We start from the raw sequence: 16132 nt of genomic DNA on the forward strand, positions 1-16132 counted from the left end.
CACAAAACCATAATTTTAGACAAGTTCAGAACATGTCATATTCAAAAGTTGATGTAAGATGGCACAGAGGGACGGATGTAACACCATTGATCAAAACTTTACACCTCGGCACTTCTTCCATTACCAATGAACACTTCTCGAGTACAACATACTTAACACACTTCACTTCCTCGGCCAAATGAAACCTCATGATACACAATTGCAGTCCCACGAGACCATCACTTAACAAGTCATCTATCTTTGAGACAAACTCGGTATAAATTGATTGTCCATCCGTTCTCAACGAGATCAAATTCCTCAGCAAATGCATACAGAACTTAACGCAATCGAACGGTGGCAAGTACACCAAGAGGGAGGGAGGGAAAGAAGAAGAAGAATGGCCTAAAAAGTGAATGCCGGGTGCTTCCTTCGTTCCAGGAGCAGGGAGACTTGACAAAACTAACACCGAGCTCTTCCTTTCCTAGCTGCAATTAGTGTCCGGGAGAAGGACTGGAAGCTGGATCAAACTGACCGGGCATCACAACCAGTGCTCCTAGAATCTGAATTCCGGGTCGACGTCCATTGCCCATCCAAATTTCGCAATAAGCGATTTGTTGAAAATCTGTCAGCGAAAACAGTAGGGAGCAGGTTCAGTAACTACGTGCCTTCTCAATAGGGAACTTAGAGAACAAATGTTTTCATACCTTTTCAATAGGGACTTCATGTCGTTTGCACCATGCCACAGTAATCCTAGGATCAAGGTAGTTGATCTTTGACGTTCCAAGTGCTACTGTCTTTAAATCCTCTTTTATCTTCTTTTCCATCTCCATCTTCTCTATCTTGGCTTCAGCCACTGCAATCTTCTTTTCAATCCTGCAAGTGGATTTTGTGAGATTGCCTATCTGATCTTCGTTTAAATATACAAAATATGATAAAACTGTGATCGAGATGTTACAATTCAGGCGCCAAATTCCTCTTTGGCTTCCCATCTTTATCATTGCCTAGAGGCTTTCCTTTCTTTGCTTTGCTCAAGTCTACTTTCAACTCATCCCTCTGGGCCTGAGGAAAAAGAAAAGTGTAACTGAGACTTTGCAACAAATGGTTAAGCGATGGCAGAAGCTTGAGCTGATAATTTGCAGTAGAAAGCCAACCTTTAATTCATCGATCTTTTCATTCATTCTGGTCATCTGGGAATCATGTGATTTTGAGACAGCACGCTGATGGTTACAGATTATGGCAACCTGAGTATATGAGAAAGGACAGTCCATAGTCGAGATGAGTGATGATACAAGTACATCATTTTTTCCTTAAATAGTTAACAGATTGTACCTCTTTGTTTGCTAGTTGATAGACAGCAATTTTTTCAAGAAGAGTTCCATCTTCCGTTTCTTTGTGCAACTGTAATGTCAACACAAACACATATATGTTTAAATCATAATAAATTAGCACACCATACATGGTAGTCACATGAAACATTTTTTTTAGAGAAAGTCGCATGAAACATAATAACATATTGCATATGTATACGCTCTTATCCGAAGTAAAAATCAGACAAGTGTGAAAACTGAAGGTATGATGATCTAACATTGATTAATGACATATTTGCAGGTAACTTGGGCAGCAGGTACAAGTATAAAATATCAAAAGAGCAGATGCCAAAAGAAAACAATAGAACAGATGTTCCTAAATTGTTTTACACATGAGAAACTTTAATATTTACTTCACACTGCTCTGAGAGTCTGTGCAAGCCTAAACAGTTTGAAAGAATAGCAAACAGAAACCTGGTAAAACTTAAGTTTGCTTTCAACTTACAATATCATCCAAGGTGATGGAAGCATTATATGTACGGAACACTTTTGCAGTAAGCCCAGGCATTAGGTCCTTCAGGTGAGCATTTAGCCTAGTTGTATCGAGCTTGTCAAAGAGAGGTTCTCCCGCTTTTTTCCCTACAAAACAAGATACAGAAAAAACAGAAGTGAATGATTAGAATAGGGCAGAGAGAGAGAGAGAGAGAGAGAGAGAGAGAGAGAGAGATTTCTAAAATAGAAGAGAAGCATGGGAGAGATATACCAGCACGGAAATCCTCAATTGCCTTGTACACGAGCAGTTCAACCTCTACGGTGTTGAAGTATCTTATAGAATCTTTACCAAGAAAGTCAAACTGTAAAGTTCATGAACATCAGATATTCAGATTGCGTCAGAATTAAGTTACCATATTGAGTAAACATGATGAATAAAATATTGAAGATCAAGACCTGAAGATTATTTGGGGGCATACAAGTAACATTATCAACTTTCAGCGTACAGCAACCAACAGTGTCAGCTTCATCATCGTCCTGAAAACGATTTAAAATAGTAACTAAGAATAAAAGCTCATATTAAAATATTTCAATAAAGCTCAAAGCCGAATAGTAATGAAGAACTTTATGGTATAAGGTTGTATGGTAAAAGGAAAATATTTTCCGTAGAAGAGTAGTTCATCATGTAAAATCATTGCGGCCACAGCACCTCAGCTAACCGAAATAAATCAGTCTTGATGCAAAATTATTATTTTAAATAATAATGTCGCTGATGCAGATGAGATATTACATAAAAGCAAGCATACTTGTGCACAAAACCAAATCGCCAACAGAGACATCACAAAATACATTCTAATTGTTTAGAATACAAGTCATAGCTATCAAACTTTGGTTCCTGGATAATACCTTTTCGTTGCCTGCCCTAAGGGCTAGTTTATCAATAAGGTATGTTGCCACAGCAATTTGCTTCCTTGTCTGATCTCTGCTTTTGAAATCCTTCGTGTAATTGTCACGAATTTTTTGTATGTGACCCTGCCATGGACATGCAGAAAGAAAATTATATGTACATGCAGATTTGAATCCTCCAAACCCACAAATCGAACTTCCTCACCTTCAATTTTCTGGACTTCTCGTATTTCTCTTTATCACTTTGCCCCTTCAGTGAACTGCTTGCTGCCAGGAAAACATACTTAAAATCTTTTTGGCTAATTGGATCATTCCAAAAGGCCAGCCATGTAACAGTATTGTCATGTTTGACTTCTTTCCAGCTGCAGGACACATGGCCAATCAAACACTGCTGGCATGCAAACAACCTATTCACAAATATAGTTTATAAATAAAATATCAGGGAAAATGGTACCTTTCTCCAGGTATCGGACACTCAGGGACTGGAACCCCTTTTCCGATATTTATTGTAATATCACTTGGTTGAATGCGTCGCTTCAGTTTTCCCATCTAAAACAATGTAACAAAAAGCCTAAAAAAGAAGGCACTCACTTAAAACAGCAAAAAACTGTATTTTACATGTTATTATATCTGCACCTTTGGATGTTCTCCACGTCCCCTGAACAAGCCAGGTGGTTCTACTCTGAAATTGCCGACCTGAAACGAATAAACAATTTGGCCCAGAAGAAATGTTGGCAAAATGCTCTTGAAATAGTAGAGTAGATAGCAAACACAGCTACTATACAAATACGATAATAGAATCATAGAAAAAGTTAAGTTATACTAAGGAAACTGTTTATAGTACATTAACACCCTATTATTCGTATCTAGTGCAAGAATCTTAATCAAAGAAAAGTAGCCTTGTCAACCAAAAAAATCCTGGCTAACAAAAAAAAAGTATCGATCTAGTACAAGAACGGAACAAAAGGGGACAAGAGAAGTATTTATAAATTAACATGGCATAAGCTATCGAACTATTTCAGAGTATAAGGAAAATTACCTTCTCTTTTTTACCATCTACAACAGCCCACATATACTTCTCCTCTTGTCTCAATTTCTCTTCCCGCAATACTTTTTTCTCCTGTAAAGAAAGCATTTCAAAGACTCAGATGATGGTGGCAAGGAATTAAGGTAAAAATTGCTTTCCCCAGGCTACTCCAGTTTGGACACGATTCCTATCATAAACCACCAAAAGGCCGGTTGTCTAATTTCTCTAAGAGCACATCAATATGATGCATTAACTTAAAATTCAATCTACAGAATAAGTCAGATGTGTAGCTTTGTTATAACAAAGATCACAAGCAGTTACCTCTGATGTCATCTGCTTCTTCTTCTCCTTCTCCCTGAGGTGCCATTCATATATCGGGGTGAAATCACACAGCTCAAATTTCTTGATAATATGGTTTTTACCGAGAATTTTTCTCCAGTCGTTGAAAAAGTTCTCGGTGAATGTCTTCTTGGTCGCATAGTCTGTGTCTTTCATCACAGCAAACATTGTTGCAACCTGCGATAGAGAATAAACAAAGGAGCAAATATGAGAAAACAAGATTTGGATTTAGGAGTAATCTTATTACTACATCATTCTTGTTGCTACAGATCAAAAGTTGCAAATAAAGCAAGAAAGAGCTAATGCTCCATATATCACCTCCTCTTGTTCTGGCGTCAGATCAACAAGTTGCCCATTGTAAAGCATTTTGACACCATGAGGCTTGTATGGAGGAGGGAAAATAACACCATTGTGCTCCAAGGTGGTCCATTTCTGTCCACCACCAGATCCAGGAGGGACCCTCAATTTCTTAGAGAACTGAGAATTTTTCATTATCTTCTTTGTTTTCATTTTCGTTTTCATTTTCTTGCTGTCCTTCTTCAATGATGCAGGACTCTTCTTGGTGACATTCTTTGCAGATGGTTTGCCTTTTGAAGACTCGCCCATTTTCAGCCTTTGTGCAAGAGGCATGTTGTCATTGTCATCTGCCTTAGATTCTCTTTTGACACTTGCAGAAGCTGAAACATTCGAAGGCTTTGCCTTCTTGAGAGCTAAACTCGTTTGATTATCATTATCTAGAGGCCTTTTACCAAAATTTCGTGGGTCGTTTGCATCATTATTTAACCCCTTGTTCGAAGAACCTGATTTTAGATTTGCATTGCCAGTAACTTTCGAAAATCGGGCAGCCAAAGGCTTCTCGTCCTCTGAATCATCAGACATATTACCTCCACTTTTTGGAGCAGCATTAGTGGGCAACCTGCTTGCCAATGGTTTATCATCGTCTGAATCGTCATCAGGCTGCTCAATTTTTGGTGCAGTTTTCTGCAAAACAGCCTTACTCGTGCTATTGGCAGGCATTTTGGATGAGTTGATCTTGAGACTCAATGGCTTATGGTCTTCATCTGAATCATCTGCCTTCTCACCCCTTGTATCAACTCTCTTCAATTTCTTCTCCTCGACCTTTTTCCTTAACCCAATTGGTGTTGTGTCATCATCTGAATCATCAGCCTGCTCTTCTTTCACAAGAGGTCTTTTAAGTTTACTCTTATCAGCATTGTTGATCTTAGAACTATGTTCTGCCAACCTGTTTGGCAGCCCAGATCCCGAAGGCCGATGGTTTGGGCTAGACAACTGCGGCTTCAGATGCAGTGGCCTCGAAGTATTGGTCACCCCATTCTTCTGCGGATTCGGAGCCACAGGTTTTAAGCTCCTGACAGGCGCAGCAGCGTTTCCTGATGAGCCCTCCGGCTTCGAGGGGGTAGGTCGGCTGCTCTTCATGGAGTTGCTTGACCTCTTGAATGAAATCGGGCCGTCATCGTCATCATTATCAAACATAACAGGGTTGTTAGGGTTGACAACAGCCATCGCTCCCTCACGGTAGCCTGCCACCACCGGATCAAAAGGACCAAGTCAGCCACACCTGCAAACAAAGGTGACACATGTAAGCAAACCACATGTGACATTCTACCGATTCAACAAGGGAGACCAGTATAGTAAATTGTATCATACGAAGCGGTCTATCCACAAATCGCATGATTTGTTCATCTGAGACCCTATTCGAAACTAACCCATCTACGAATTGTTGTTCCTATCATGCCCTGATTTCACATAATCACTAGACGCTAACACAATCGCCTTATGCACAGCCAACTTCGGATTCCAAAACATTGTTCATCAACTGATTGACACCATACTAAGATCAGTAACACACACTAGACTAATGCAACCAACGTTTCCCCGCGCCTCCCTCACAGATCCCCCCCCCCCCCCCGCGCCGAGAGAAAAACGCCGCCCCAATGGCGCAACCCGATCGGGAGGGCGCAACCCTCCCCCGACCCACCTACCACGACCCCATCGGCCTGTCAGCGCATCCACAGACACACCGCCCCAGCCCCGCGCAGCCACCCGCGGCGAGAGGCGAGGAACGAACGGAGAGGGATAGAGAGCCAGCGACGAGGGACGCACCGGCCGAGGCGCCCCGGGGGGCTGGGCGGGGCAGGGCCGCCGTCCGGATGGATCCCGCGGAGGTCGGCGGCGGGAGAGAGGGAGCTAGGGTTAGGGCTGGGCTGGTCGCGCCGCTTGCTTATCTATCAGCCCTCGTCTCGTCTCTCCCTCGTTTTTTTTTTTTTGGTTGCTTGTTCGGACCCAGACTCCCAGAGCACAGAGAGAGAGAGAGACGATGGGGCCCACTGGCAGCGACACGGACGAGGAGAGAGAGCGGTGGGTGGATGGAGAAAAGGGGCCCACGCGCAGGGAGATGGGAGAGGAGAGAAACCGAAACAGCGGTGAGAGGGCGGGTAAAAGGGCCCACCCGCAGAGAGAGAGAGAGAGGGGTTGGATGCGTGACGGGCGGGCGCACGGCTCGCTCGCTGTTTGGTGAACCGGAAGCTACCACCGCGAGAACCCGAGCCCCGGGCCCGCGTGTCGGTGAGACGAATTATCGGTGGGGATGGGGTGTCAGTGGCTGCACGTGCGGCGGTTGTGGATTAGCGTCAAGAGGCGACTCCAAAATTGGAAAATGTATAGATGACCTGTGGAGTGCGTGTTCCATTCAAGTAGTGGATAATTCAAGATCATTCATTCGATGGCGTGTAAGATTTTTGTTTGGATAGCATGGGACTACCTATTATGCACTAAAAACTTCAATAAACATGCTCTATATATAAACTTTAGATCTGTTTAGTTATCAAACGAGCTTTGTCTAGCCTCATCAACATGAGCAAGCCTTGTTTGCTAGCGCATGCGAGCAAAATCTACTCTTTGGTTTTAGAAAGGCTTTTTCTTGCCTGCGCAAGTTTCGAGGTGAGCTCGTCACTCAACCAAACATTGATCCACATTCATCTCACTCGGCAAGGTAAGATGAACCTTGTCTAAGGATCAAAATGCACCCTCTATCTCTTCTGTGCAGGCAAATATGAAGCTTACATTTCATCACCAAAACAAATGAAAGATATGTAGACACAAGTTATCTCATCATAAATACTTTTCTAACTGTTTTACTGGTCGTTAATGCAACTAGTATGATATGCATATCTTGTGCCGTACGAGATTCAGCAACTAAGATATTATGTGGTTTATTGTGATTTCTTTTAGGAGTTGGTTTTATGGCTTTGTAGTTGTAAGGCTTAAGGATATGTATGATAATCAATTTGAATTTTCGGGAAAAAGACATTAAGAATTTATCACCCTTAATATTACACTTTATTTTTTTTTCACTTTGGCTCACTAACATATACATAGTCAGACAGAGTTGCATATCATATAAACCATACTACCACAGCATGCTGAAATGACAAATTCTTAAATATTCATTCGGAAAGGACATCCTTCCAATAAGGAGATATCTAAATTGATTATAAGCATACACAGCCAGAGTTGAACCTAAACCTAGTTCCAAAAAACACCAGAATATATATATATATATATATATATATATATATATATATATATATATATATATATATATTCCAATTTAAATCGTTCCAAATCTGGCCATAAAGAACAAAACAAAGAGTCAGTAATATCCAATTCTAGAGCGAATTATTACTAGATGGCTATCCAAAATCTTTTTTTCTGTCGCGTAGTATGTACACGTCAGCATCATCTTTCTCCTCGGTGGTATCGAAACCTCGATGCCTGAGTCGACGAACCCCCATGGAGCTCCATGGATAAACATCGCGCAAATTACCAATCAGCCCACTGCCCTACCAAAACTCATGACCCTGTTGAGGGCTTATTCGGAACATGTAAATTTCACAAAAATGGCACATAAATTTCAAAAAATCAATTTAATTTTCTAAAAAATCACAAGATTCGAAAAAAAATCATACAATTTAAAAGAGCCCTTAACTCCTATGCAAACAAACTCTCTCGTAAAGTTTATAAAAAAAATGAATGTATTTTTCAAAGAGAACAATTGGTTGAAATAAATACACGATGCAGAAGTGTGATCTATTTGATAGAGCTTTCGTTTCAAAAATATCTGAAGTTAGGTGTTACTAACTCTAAAAATTTATATAATTGAGCTTAAATATATTTAGATGAGTCATCTTATTTTATTTTACACTATAAATTAATACTTAAATTATTTTATTTTAATTTATAATTTTAAAATCTGATGTGAAGCTGAATGTTGAAGATCAGACAAACGGATCATATGCCACATCTACCGAAATTTTATCAAACCCCAGATATTTGGATGGCCAGAATGAAAATTTAGTCTTTTGAAGAGAAATGCTCGATTTTATAAGAGAGGCAAATTCGTCATTTCGAATGCTTAATTATTTTTTGATATCTCTCGATTTTATAAGTGAGTAAGTCTGTCTTCTTCCACTCCCCATCCTCGATCTCAGTCGCACCAGCTCCGATCCCAACTCCCATGGCGCTCTCCATCTCCACTCCCACCTCGTACCCCCTCCTCGCCGCATCCCGCCAGGTACATAATCTCTCTCCTCCTCTCGCCGTCTCTCCATGCAAATTCTCATTTGCCCAGTCTGGCCGCTCCTCGCCGCCGTTTCTTGGTCCCCTCCCCGGTCTCACCTGTCCTTGCTCGCTGCTTCAGGTTGGCAGGTGTAGTTCACCGGCGAGGTTGGCTAAGCCTGCGACTTTCACACTCCGGAGGCCGGCTTTCGCGGCGCGGGCCGCCGCCGGCAACGCCCCCGCTTCCCCCGTGGGCGGTACTGGTCATCTTGGTCTCCCCTTGTCTTCCTGCTTCTTGTGATATGTAGCGTTCGTGATTCTTGATTCGGCCTGTGTGGGTGCAGAGGTTATCACTGAGCTCGATGCGGTCGCCAGCTTCAGCGAGATCGTGCCGGACACCGTCGTGTTCGATGATTTCGAGAAGTAATCGTCGCTTCTTTCATTGCTCTTGTCCCGTTGAATTTCGCTGATTGATCAAAGCTGATGCATTGAGCTGTCAAATTACTGCAGGTTTGCGCCTACTGCGGCTACAGTGAGCTCGTCGCTGCTGCTTGGGATCGCGAGTCTCCCGAATACCAAATTCAAGGTGAGGGGCTAATGCTATCGAAAATTTTAGTTAACCTGTTAATCTTGCAGTGGAAGAGTGACATGGTTACTGTTCGGGCTATTTTGATTTTTCCAGAGTGCTATAGATACTGCGTTAGCAGATGGTGAGTGTAACGCACTGGAGAAGCCCAAGGACAGGATGTCCTGTTTCCTTACCAAGGTCAGCATATCGCATTTTGGTTTCGGTATTGCCACTTTGTTTGCTAGGCAATGTGAGAGTTCTGTTCATCCGGGGAGTTGAATCGAGAAGAAATTTGGCAGGCGCTGGCGAATGTTGGAGCTGAACTGGCTCATCTAGTTCCTGGACGTGTTTCGACTGAAATAGATGCTCGGTTGGCGTATGACACTCAGGGCATTATCCAGAGGGTATGAGATTCTTCCTTCTTTTGCTGCTCGTGTTGCTTGAGTGGAGGTGTAATGCATATCAACAATTGTGTGTACTCCCATAATCAGTAGAATGTTATATACGGCGAGAAGTTCCTCCTAACAATGTCTGCGTGTTAGCTTTGTTTCTGTTTGACCTTGTTAAGCACCTGCAACGTGACACTCCAATGTACACAATGCTAGTTTTTGTGTACACGATACAAGACTCTCTTTTGTTCCAATCTAAGTTTTTGTGTTACCAATGCTAGTGTTTTATACGAAAATATGCACAATGATAGCTCAGTACTACCAAGGTAAAACGAAAACTTTTTTTGTGGCATAGCTTCCAAAGAGGGCTGAATTGACGAAAAGTAGTGGGGACATACCAGCTGTAGGATACTAGGATGAGTATTAGGGCTTGTAGTACTAACTTTCTTTTTATGCCTGTGAAACACTTCTCCTTCGTAGCTCACTTCCATCACATTATTGTACAAGTAAAAATTGATTAGTAATCACTTATCTTTAGTGTTTAAATTATTTGAAATTTGTCACGGAACAAGGATTCGTTTGGCTCGGACGAGCTAGAGCTAGTGAACAAAGCAACAACTAGTCTTTAGCTTGATATACAAATGTACAGTGGAATATGGAATTGTCAACTGATTAATGGGGCCACATTTGGAAAACAATCCTTCTGACACTTCAAATATGTATATTTAGCTTTGAGTGAGCTTTTTCTTAGAACATATTTTAGAATCATGTCATCCTTTTCCATTTTCTTTGCATCCTTTCATCACTGCCATGCTTAGTTTGTCAACTACATCAGCCTACTGTAGTGGTGATCAATATTACTGATTATTTTTTGTTCAAAACATTTGATTCACTTTTAATTACTCTATAAATCACATTTTAGTCATGATGTTACAATTCAACTGTAGTGTTCATTTGATGTTTCTATTTATTGTAATTGTTCCTAAACCTCAGTACGAGCATGTTAAGATACTTGTTATCTGAGTGTTGGCATTCAAAGATTGGTCTTATCCATGTCCCTTGTCTGGCTCATGTTGGTGACGAAGCATGTACTGTGTTAACTGTCAGATATTATTTGAGAAAAACATCTGTGCTCCTCAGTCACAGTTTCATAAAAAAAAATTGTATATTTATGTTTAGGTGCATGAACTGTTGAATCTATACAATCAACATGATGTCTCATCTGACCGCCTGTTATTCAAAATTCCTGCTACATGGCAAGTAAGTATTAAAGTATGCAATCCATTTACTCTGTAAGTTCTGCCTGGTTATACCTGCTGTCTTTATAGATCTTTATTTTCAACTCGTTACAATTAGGGTATTGAAGCCTCAAGGTTGCTTGAATCTGAAGGAATTCAAACACATCTAACATTTGTTTACAGGTAGCATACAATATATTTACTTCGTTTGCTCCTTATCCTATTGCTTATAGTGGAGAACTGTATGCATGCTTTTTCTTCTCACCCCAAAACATTTTTATGTTGCAATGTTTGGGTGCTTAGCAGCCCCCTCTTTTTTTTCAAGCGGGGCAGGAGAACTGCATCCCATTTATTGAGCTTACCAATAGAAAACTTGTAAGTGGGCTAATGAGCTGTTGACAATCCACTTAGATTGTCACTCAACATAAGTACAATTGTGCTTTTGCATTAGCACATGGAGAGAGGCTTTCTGTTGAGTCTGTCTGGTGGATTATAATACTCTGAGAACCAAGTGATAGCTCGGTTGGTGGACCCTCTAGTTGAGAGGCCTCCACCTGGGCTTGAACCTGGGTGCTTGCTAAAAGTGGGTACCTCTCTGAGAAATGGTTTTAGCGAGTTTCCTGGCCAGCCAGGGTTCGATGCTGTCCTCCCTTAAGACAAAGCCAGGGGGATGTCTTCTCCCTCCGGCTTTGTGCCAGGGTTCGATATTACTCAATCTGGCTGACTAGTAATTTGGGAAAACAAGTTGGACACTAGAGGACCTGCACTATTGCAGGTGCACTTACTTAGCCTTGCTATTTACATATGATGGCACGACGGTAATGTCTGAGAGAGATTGCTTTCACTTCTAGATATTAAACTGTGACATAATAGCTAATAACTGAAAACTTATGTACAGCTTCTTTTTTGTGGTTGATCATTCTTGTTCAGCTTTGCACAAGCAGCAGCGGCAGCACAAGCAGGTGCATCTGTTGTACAGATATTTGTTGGGCGGATTCGGGTAATTTCATCAAACCCTTTTTTCCGATGTTATGCTTTTTTTTTTGCGAATAACAAAAATGTTATGCTGACCACAAACTATCTAGGACTGGGCAAGGAATCACTCCGGTGACCCAGAGATAGATGAAACTTTGAAGAAGGGAGAAGATGCTGGGCTTGCTTTGGTTAGCTTCAGTTCTCTTTTAATTTTGTTGATCATTTTCTGCAGAATAGATAAACATAAGCCAATGTCTCAGAAAAGGATCTGCTTTACTTTACTGGCTTGGATAGTTTTGATACTTGGTGTTGGCTTTTTCCACTAGTCCTGTGTTTGCTGCTTGACTAATTAGCTAAAAACGAAAAATTAAGATTCAAAGTTCTTGTACTAACTTCCGTCATTATTTGAGTGTCCATCATTTGATCCTTGATATCAGTAATTTTTTAGCAGATCATGTGTTAGTTACGAATGAACAATGGTACACTTAAGAGCTCTTGTCGGCCCTTTAGATGCTAGTATGCTCCATCCATATTTTGTGCACGGCTTACATTTTCTGCTACTAAACTAATACTCCATATACTTGTGAACTGTAATGCAGGTGAAGAAAGTATATGCCTATATTCACAGAAACGGGTACAAAACAAAGTTGATGGCTGCTGCCGTACGGAACAAGCAAGATGTACTTAGCCTTCTGGGGTAAATCCTCGTTACTTATTTTTGCTGGACTGTAGGTACAAATTCACAAGTCAAGGGTGCTAATTGGGAACTGACGTTTATTAAATTTAGGATTGATTACATCATTGCACCTCTGAAGATACTGCAGTCTCTGGAAGAATCTGTTACTGATCCTGATGTGAAGTACAGTTATGTCCCGAGATTGACTCCTTCTATTGGTAAGACGTACGACTTCACTGAAGAAGAGGTTCGTCCACTTGCACTGGATCTTGTGTCAAATTCACATATCTGTGCCGTTTAACTAGCTATCCGCTGTGGGAGTCATAGTAAGAGCAGGGGCGTAAGCAGGGAGGCAAGCCCAGGCAGCTGCCCTGGGTACGCCAGAGTTAGCAAGAGACTAGGTAGGCCCTGATGGCGATCATTGTTGATGCAACGAAGCTAACTAGGTCTGAAGCGCTCTATGTTTTGATCCCAAGATTGAAAAGGCTAACTTAGGTGCTCTTGGGCTGGGAAACTACAAGCCCACCGTAACCCAATATATTTACCGCAACACATTTCTGTTGCCATCGTTGGCTTGTTGACTGGGGATTGGCAATTTGAAGGTGCACCCAGGTCAGTGTGATGCGGCCATGCGGCACGAAGGCGGTGGGCACTAGATGAGCACGGCAAACAATGTGCAGTGCATCAGCAAGGCACCATATATGACTCAGCAAGCTTTTTTTTTTTTTGCCTCCCAAATTCGTTCAAGTATTATCCCTAATGCCAATACAAAGTAGGCAAACTTCATCCTTTGACTCATAATCGGTACTCCATATATATGATCTTTTTTTTTTGTTTTATTTCCTATTTGTTCAATCATGATAGTTAAAACATGATAGGTTGAGCCTATGTTTAATGATTATTTTGGTTTAATAATGCCGTGTCCAATATTTTAAAGTAAAAGTTTGCCCCGGGTCACTCGAATTCCATGCTAAGCCACTGAGTAAGAGTGATTTTGTATCTAAATTGATATTATCGTCACTAGGCATGTGCATTTCCACTACCACTAGACCACTCTAGAGAAAAGAACTATAAGAGAAGTTGATTAAAAGGACAGGGAAAAGATATATTGAATCCAAGCATAATTTTGAAGTTGGGTCCTTTTACATGTCACCCTTCAGAAAACAGAACGTGATGTTGAGGCTTATAGCAGGTATAATCGTGATTCAACAAATGAGCTGAACTGCCTGCAAGGGAAAACTCTGCTTTCAGAATTGCTAAACGAAAATGATTCTCTGATAACCTTCACGAAGATAAAATAAAACAAAACAAAGAAAAAACAAGCTGATCATACTGTGGTTTTGGTCTTGTATCTGTATGCGGATTGATTGTTCATACTTCTGATGAATGATGCATGCAGCTTGTGAAATGGGACCAATTGAGTCTAGCAGCTGCGATGGGGCCAGCTGCTGAAGAGCTACTCGCTTCGGGATTGGAGGGATACGTGAACCAAGCACGCCGCGTGGAGGAGCTCTTTGGGAAGATCTGGCCACCTCCCAACGTTTAAGGACGCCTCACTGTATGACAGTTTTCGGTTCCAACAAGGAGTTAATAACAACAGGCAAGGATGTCGCTGACCGACATCTGCCCTGTTACTTCGGAAAACACTTCTCTTGGGATATGAAACGAAGTGCTCCAGCTTTACATTAGCCAGTGAGATGAGTATTATCCTTGTCTCTTTAAATGCTCTGCTGTATTGGTCTGAACTTACTACCGAGTATTTCCTGCAAATGTCCTAGCACGCACTGGTGGCAACAGTTCCTTAATTCAGGTGGCATTGGCAACGTTGGTTCCATAATTCCCTATGTCTGCTAGTGAAAGTCATCCTATGTCGCTGAATCCATTCAGCATTTGCTGGTTACTTGCGTGTTTGCTCGGCGAGTGTGGCTCATCATTCTTCAGAATTCTGGTCTGCAGGCAGTGGCGCCCCAATCCGCTGATGTTGGGTTCTCTGAATGGTGGATGGGTGCGTACAAGATGGTTGCGATGTTACTGAGGAAATGTTTCAATTCCCTTCCAGTCTCGTGGCATGGGAGTAATGGAAGAAGTAACGATGTGCAGACGGAGCTAGTGGCCTCCGAGGTTTATTAGTTTGTTAGCTGTGCCCTTATGCGATTCCAAGTGTTCTTTGTATACTTTGCTTACTTTCAAAAACAACCTGGTGTTTCCAGTTGGCTATGGGCCTGTGACTGCTGCCGAGGATCAGAGGATATAAACTGTGGTTGCTCTCCACTTTGTCACTAGAATATCTTGTCCAAAGAACAGACAATGTGATCACAAGATTGCACCGTGGCGTGGCAAAACCGGGAAAATGTTGAGGCATCAACTACATCTAATCAGAATCCGGCTCAAAATCGTTCGCCTTCTCGCCTAGTCCGCTTAATCGACTAGCAACTGTACATGTAAAATCAATTTAAGATATAGCAATTTAAATAAATAAATAAATAATATAATAAAAAAAGATTTGCATGTACTAAATTCACAACATAATTATGTAGTTTCAGTAGTAATGAGAATAGCGAGTATCTAGATAAGAGATTGGAGGGGGACCATATCTCTAGAGTTGATCGTTTGTAACAACGTTGTAAAGATGATAAAAATGATAACCGATTTGTGAGGAGATGAAAACAATTCATATAGTACCTTGGTGTAAAGATAGCATGACGGATGTGATCTTCGTGGTAGACGGTGGTGGATGCGACGTGCGGGTGGTGACGCACCTTCTCCAGAAAGTTAGCTCTGTAGGTGAAGTGGGGGAGACAGCACACCCTATGGAGAAACCTAATGTTGTAGGTGAAGTGCAGAAGGTAGTGTACACTTTGGAGAAATTTAGTGATGATTGTATGAAAGACAAATATTGAACGTCTAGATATGAAAGATAAATAATAGTGGATTAAATGTATTTTTGGAATATATGAAAGTCAAATATTGAACGTCTAGATATTCAAAGTATATAATGAGAGATCGAATATATTTTTAGAAGAAGAAACGGGATCTAACTTTGCACGGTGATCATTTAATCCAGTTGGGTGGACGTTGAAGATTGATCGGATCTGTCACAACTTGTGTATTTTATAGAAATATATTTTTAAAAGGAGGAACTAAATCCAATTTTGCACGACCGTTTGATCAAGTCGGTCGAACAGTAAAGATCAATTGAATATATTATAACTCGTGTATTTTATACGATTACAAATAATAGACGTTAGGCGCCACCATTGCCTACTTACGGAAGAACGCTGATATGCATCACACTGAATACATGTTTGTGTCGAGTATTCACATATTCTGCGTTTTTAACTTGCCTTGCGCTGCTTATGTTTGTGTTAGGTAGTCAGTAGGTGTGGTAAACTGACTATTGCCGAAGTTGTAGAGCAAGGTCAGCCGGGCAGCCGGTTTGTTAGCGAGCTGAGCACCACGTCAAGTGGCTCTCCGTGTTTGTAGCTAGTCAGTTAGTTGAGTGCATACGCTGTACATGTATAAAACTGAAAACCTCTGATCAATACAACTTGAGTTGTGATCCTTCTGTTTTCCCTCCTCTTACATGGTATCAGCGATCTACGATCCATTCTTTCCGCTGCTCACTACACCTTCGCCGCCATGGGATCGTCCTCCTCTT

General features: G+C 41.4%; 2 protein-coding genes across 2 annotated transcripts; one reads left to right on the forward strand and one right to left on the reverse strand.

Annotated features, from left to right (window-relative positions):
- Positions 1–86: 86 nt before the first annotated feature.
- On the reverse strand, positions 87–6338 carry LOC133898710 (DNA topoisomerase 1 beta-like). Its single transcript, XM_062339386.1, has 16 exons — positions 6175–6338; positions 4369–5629; positions 4033–4227; positions 3724–3804; positions 3321–3380; positions 3139–3233; positions 2890–3046; positions 2685–2810; positions 2235–2315; positions 2050–2140; positions 1792–1925; positions 1309–1377; positions 1131–1220; positions 935–1038; positions 684–852; positions 87–601 (listed from the first exon to the last, which is right to left on the reverse strand). The coding sequence occupies exons 2-16, from the start codon at positions 5572–5574 to the stop codon at positions 533–535; spliced, it is 2727 nt and encodes a 908-aa protein (XP_062195370.1). The 5' UTR covers positions 5575–5629; positions 6175–6338; the 3' UTR covers positions 87–532.
- Positions 6339–8415: 2077 nt separating this feature from the next.
- Positions 8416–14374, forward strand: LOC133899213 (uncharacterized). Its single transcript, XM_062340186.1, has 13 exons — positions 8416–8644; positions 8771–8885; positions 8973–9051; positions 9139–9214; positions 9311–9394; positions 9496–9600; positions 10765–10845; positions 10942–11006; positions 11754–11823; positions 11909–11986; positions 12398–12495; positions 12586–12721; positions 13874–14374. The coding sequence occupies exons 1-13, from the start codon at positions 8588–8590 to the stop codon at positions 14018–14020; spliced, it is 1191 nt and encodes a 396-aa protein (XP_062196170.1). The 5' UTR covers positions 8416–8587; the 3' UTR covers positions 14021–14374.
- Positions 14375–16132: the final 1758 nt, after the last annotated feature.

Source organism: Phragmites australis, chromosome 18, assembly GCF_958298935.1.
Source record: "Phragmites australis chromosome 18, lpPhrAust1.1, whole genome shotgun sequence".
Classification (NCBI taxonomy): Eukaryota; Viridiplantae; Streptophyta; class Magnoliopsida; order Poales; family Poaceae; genus Phragmites; species Phragmites australis.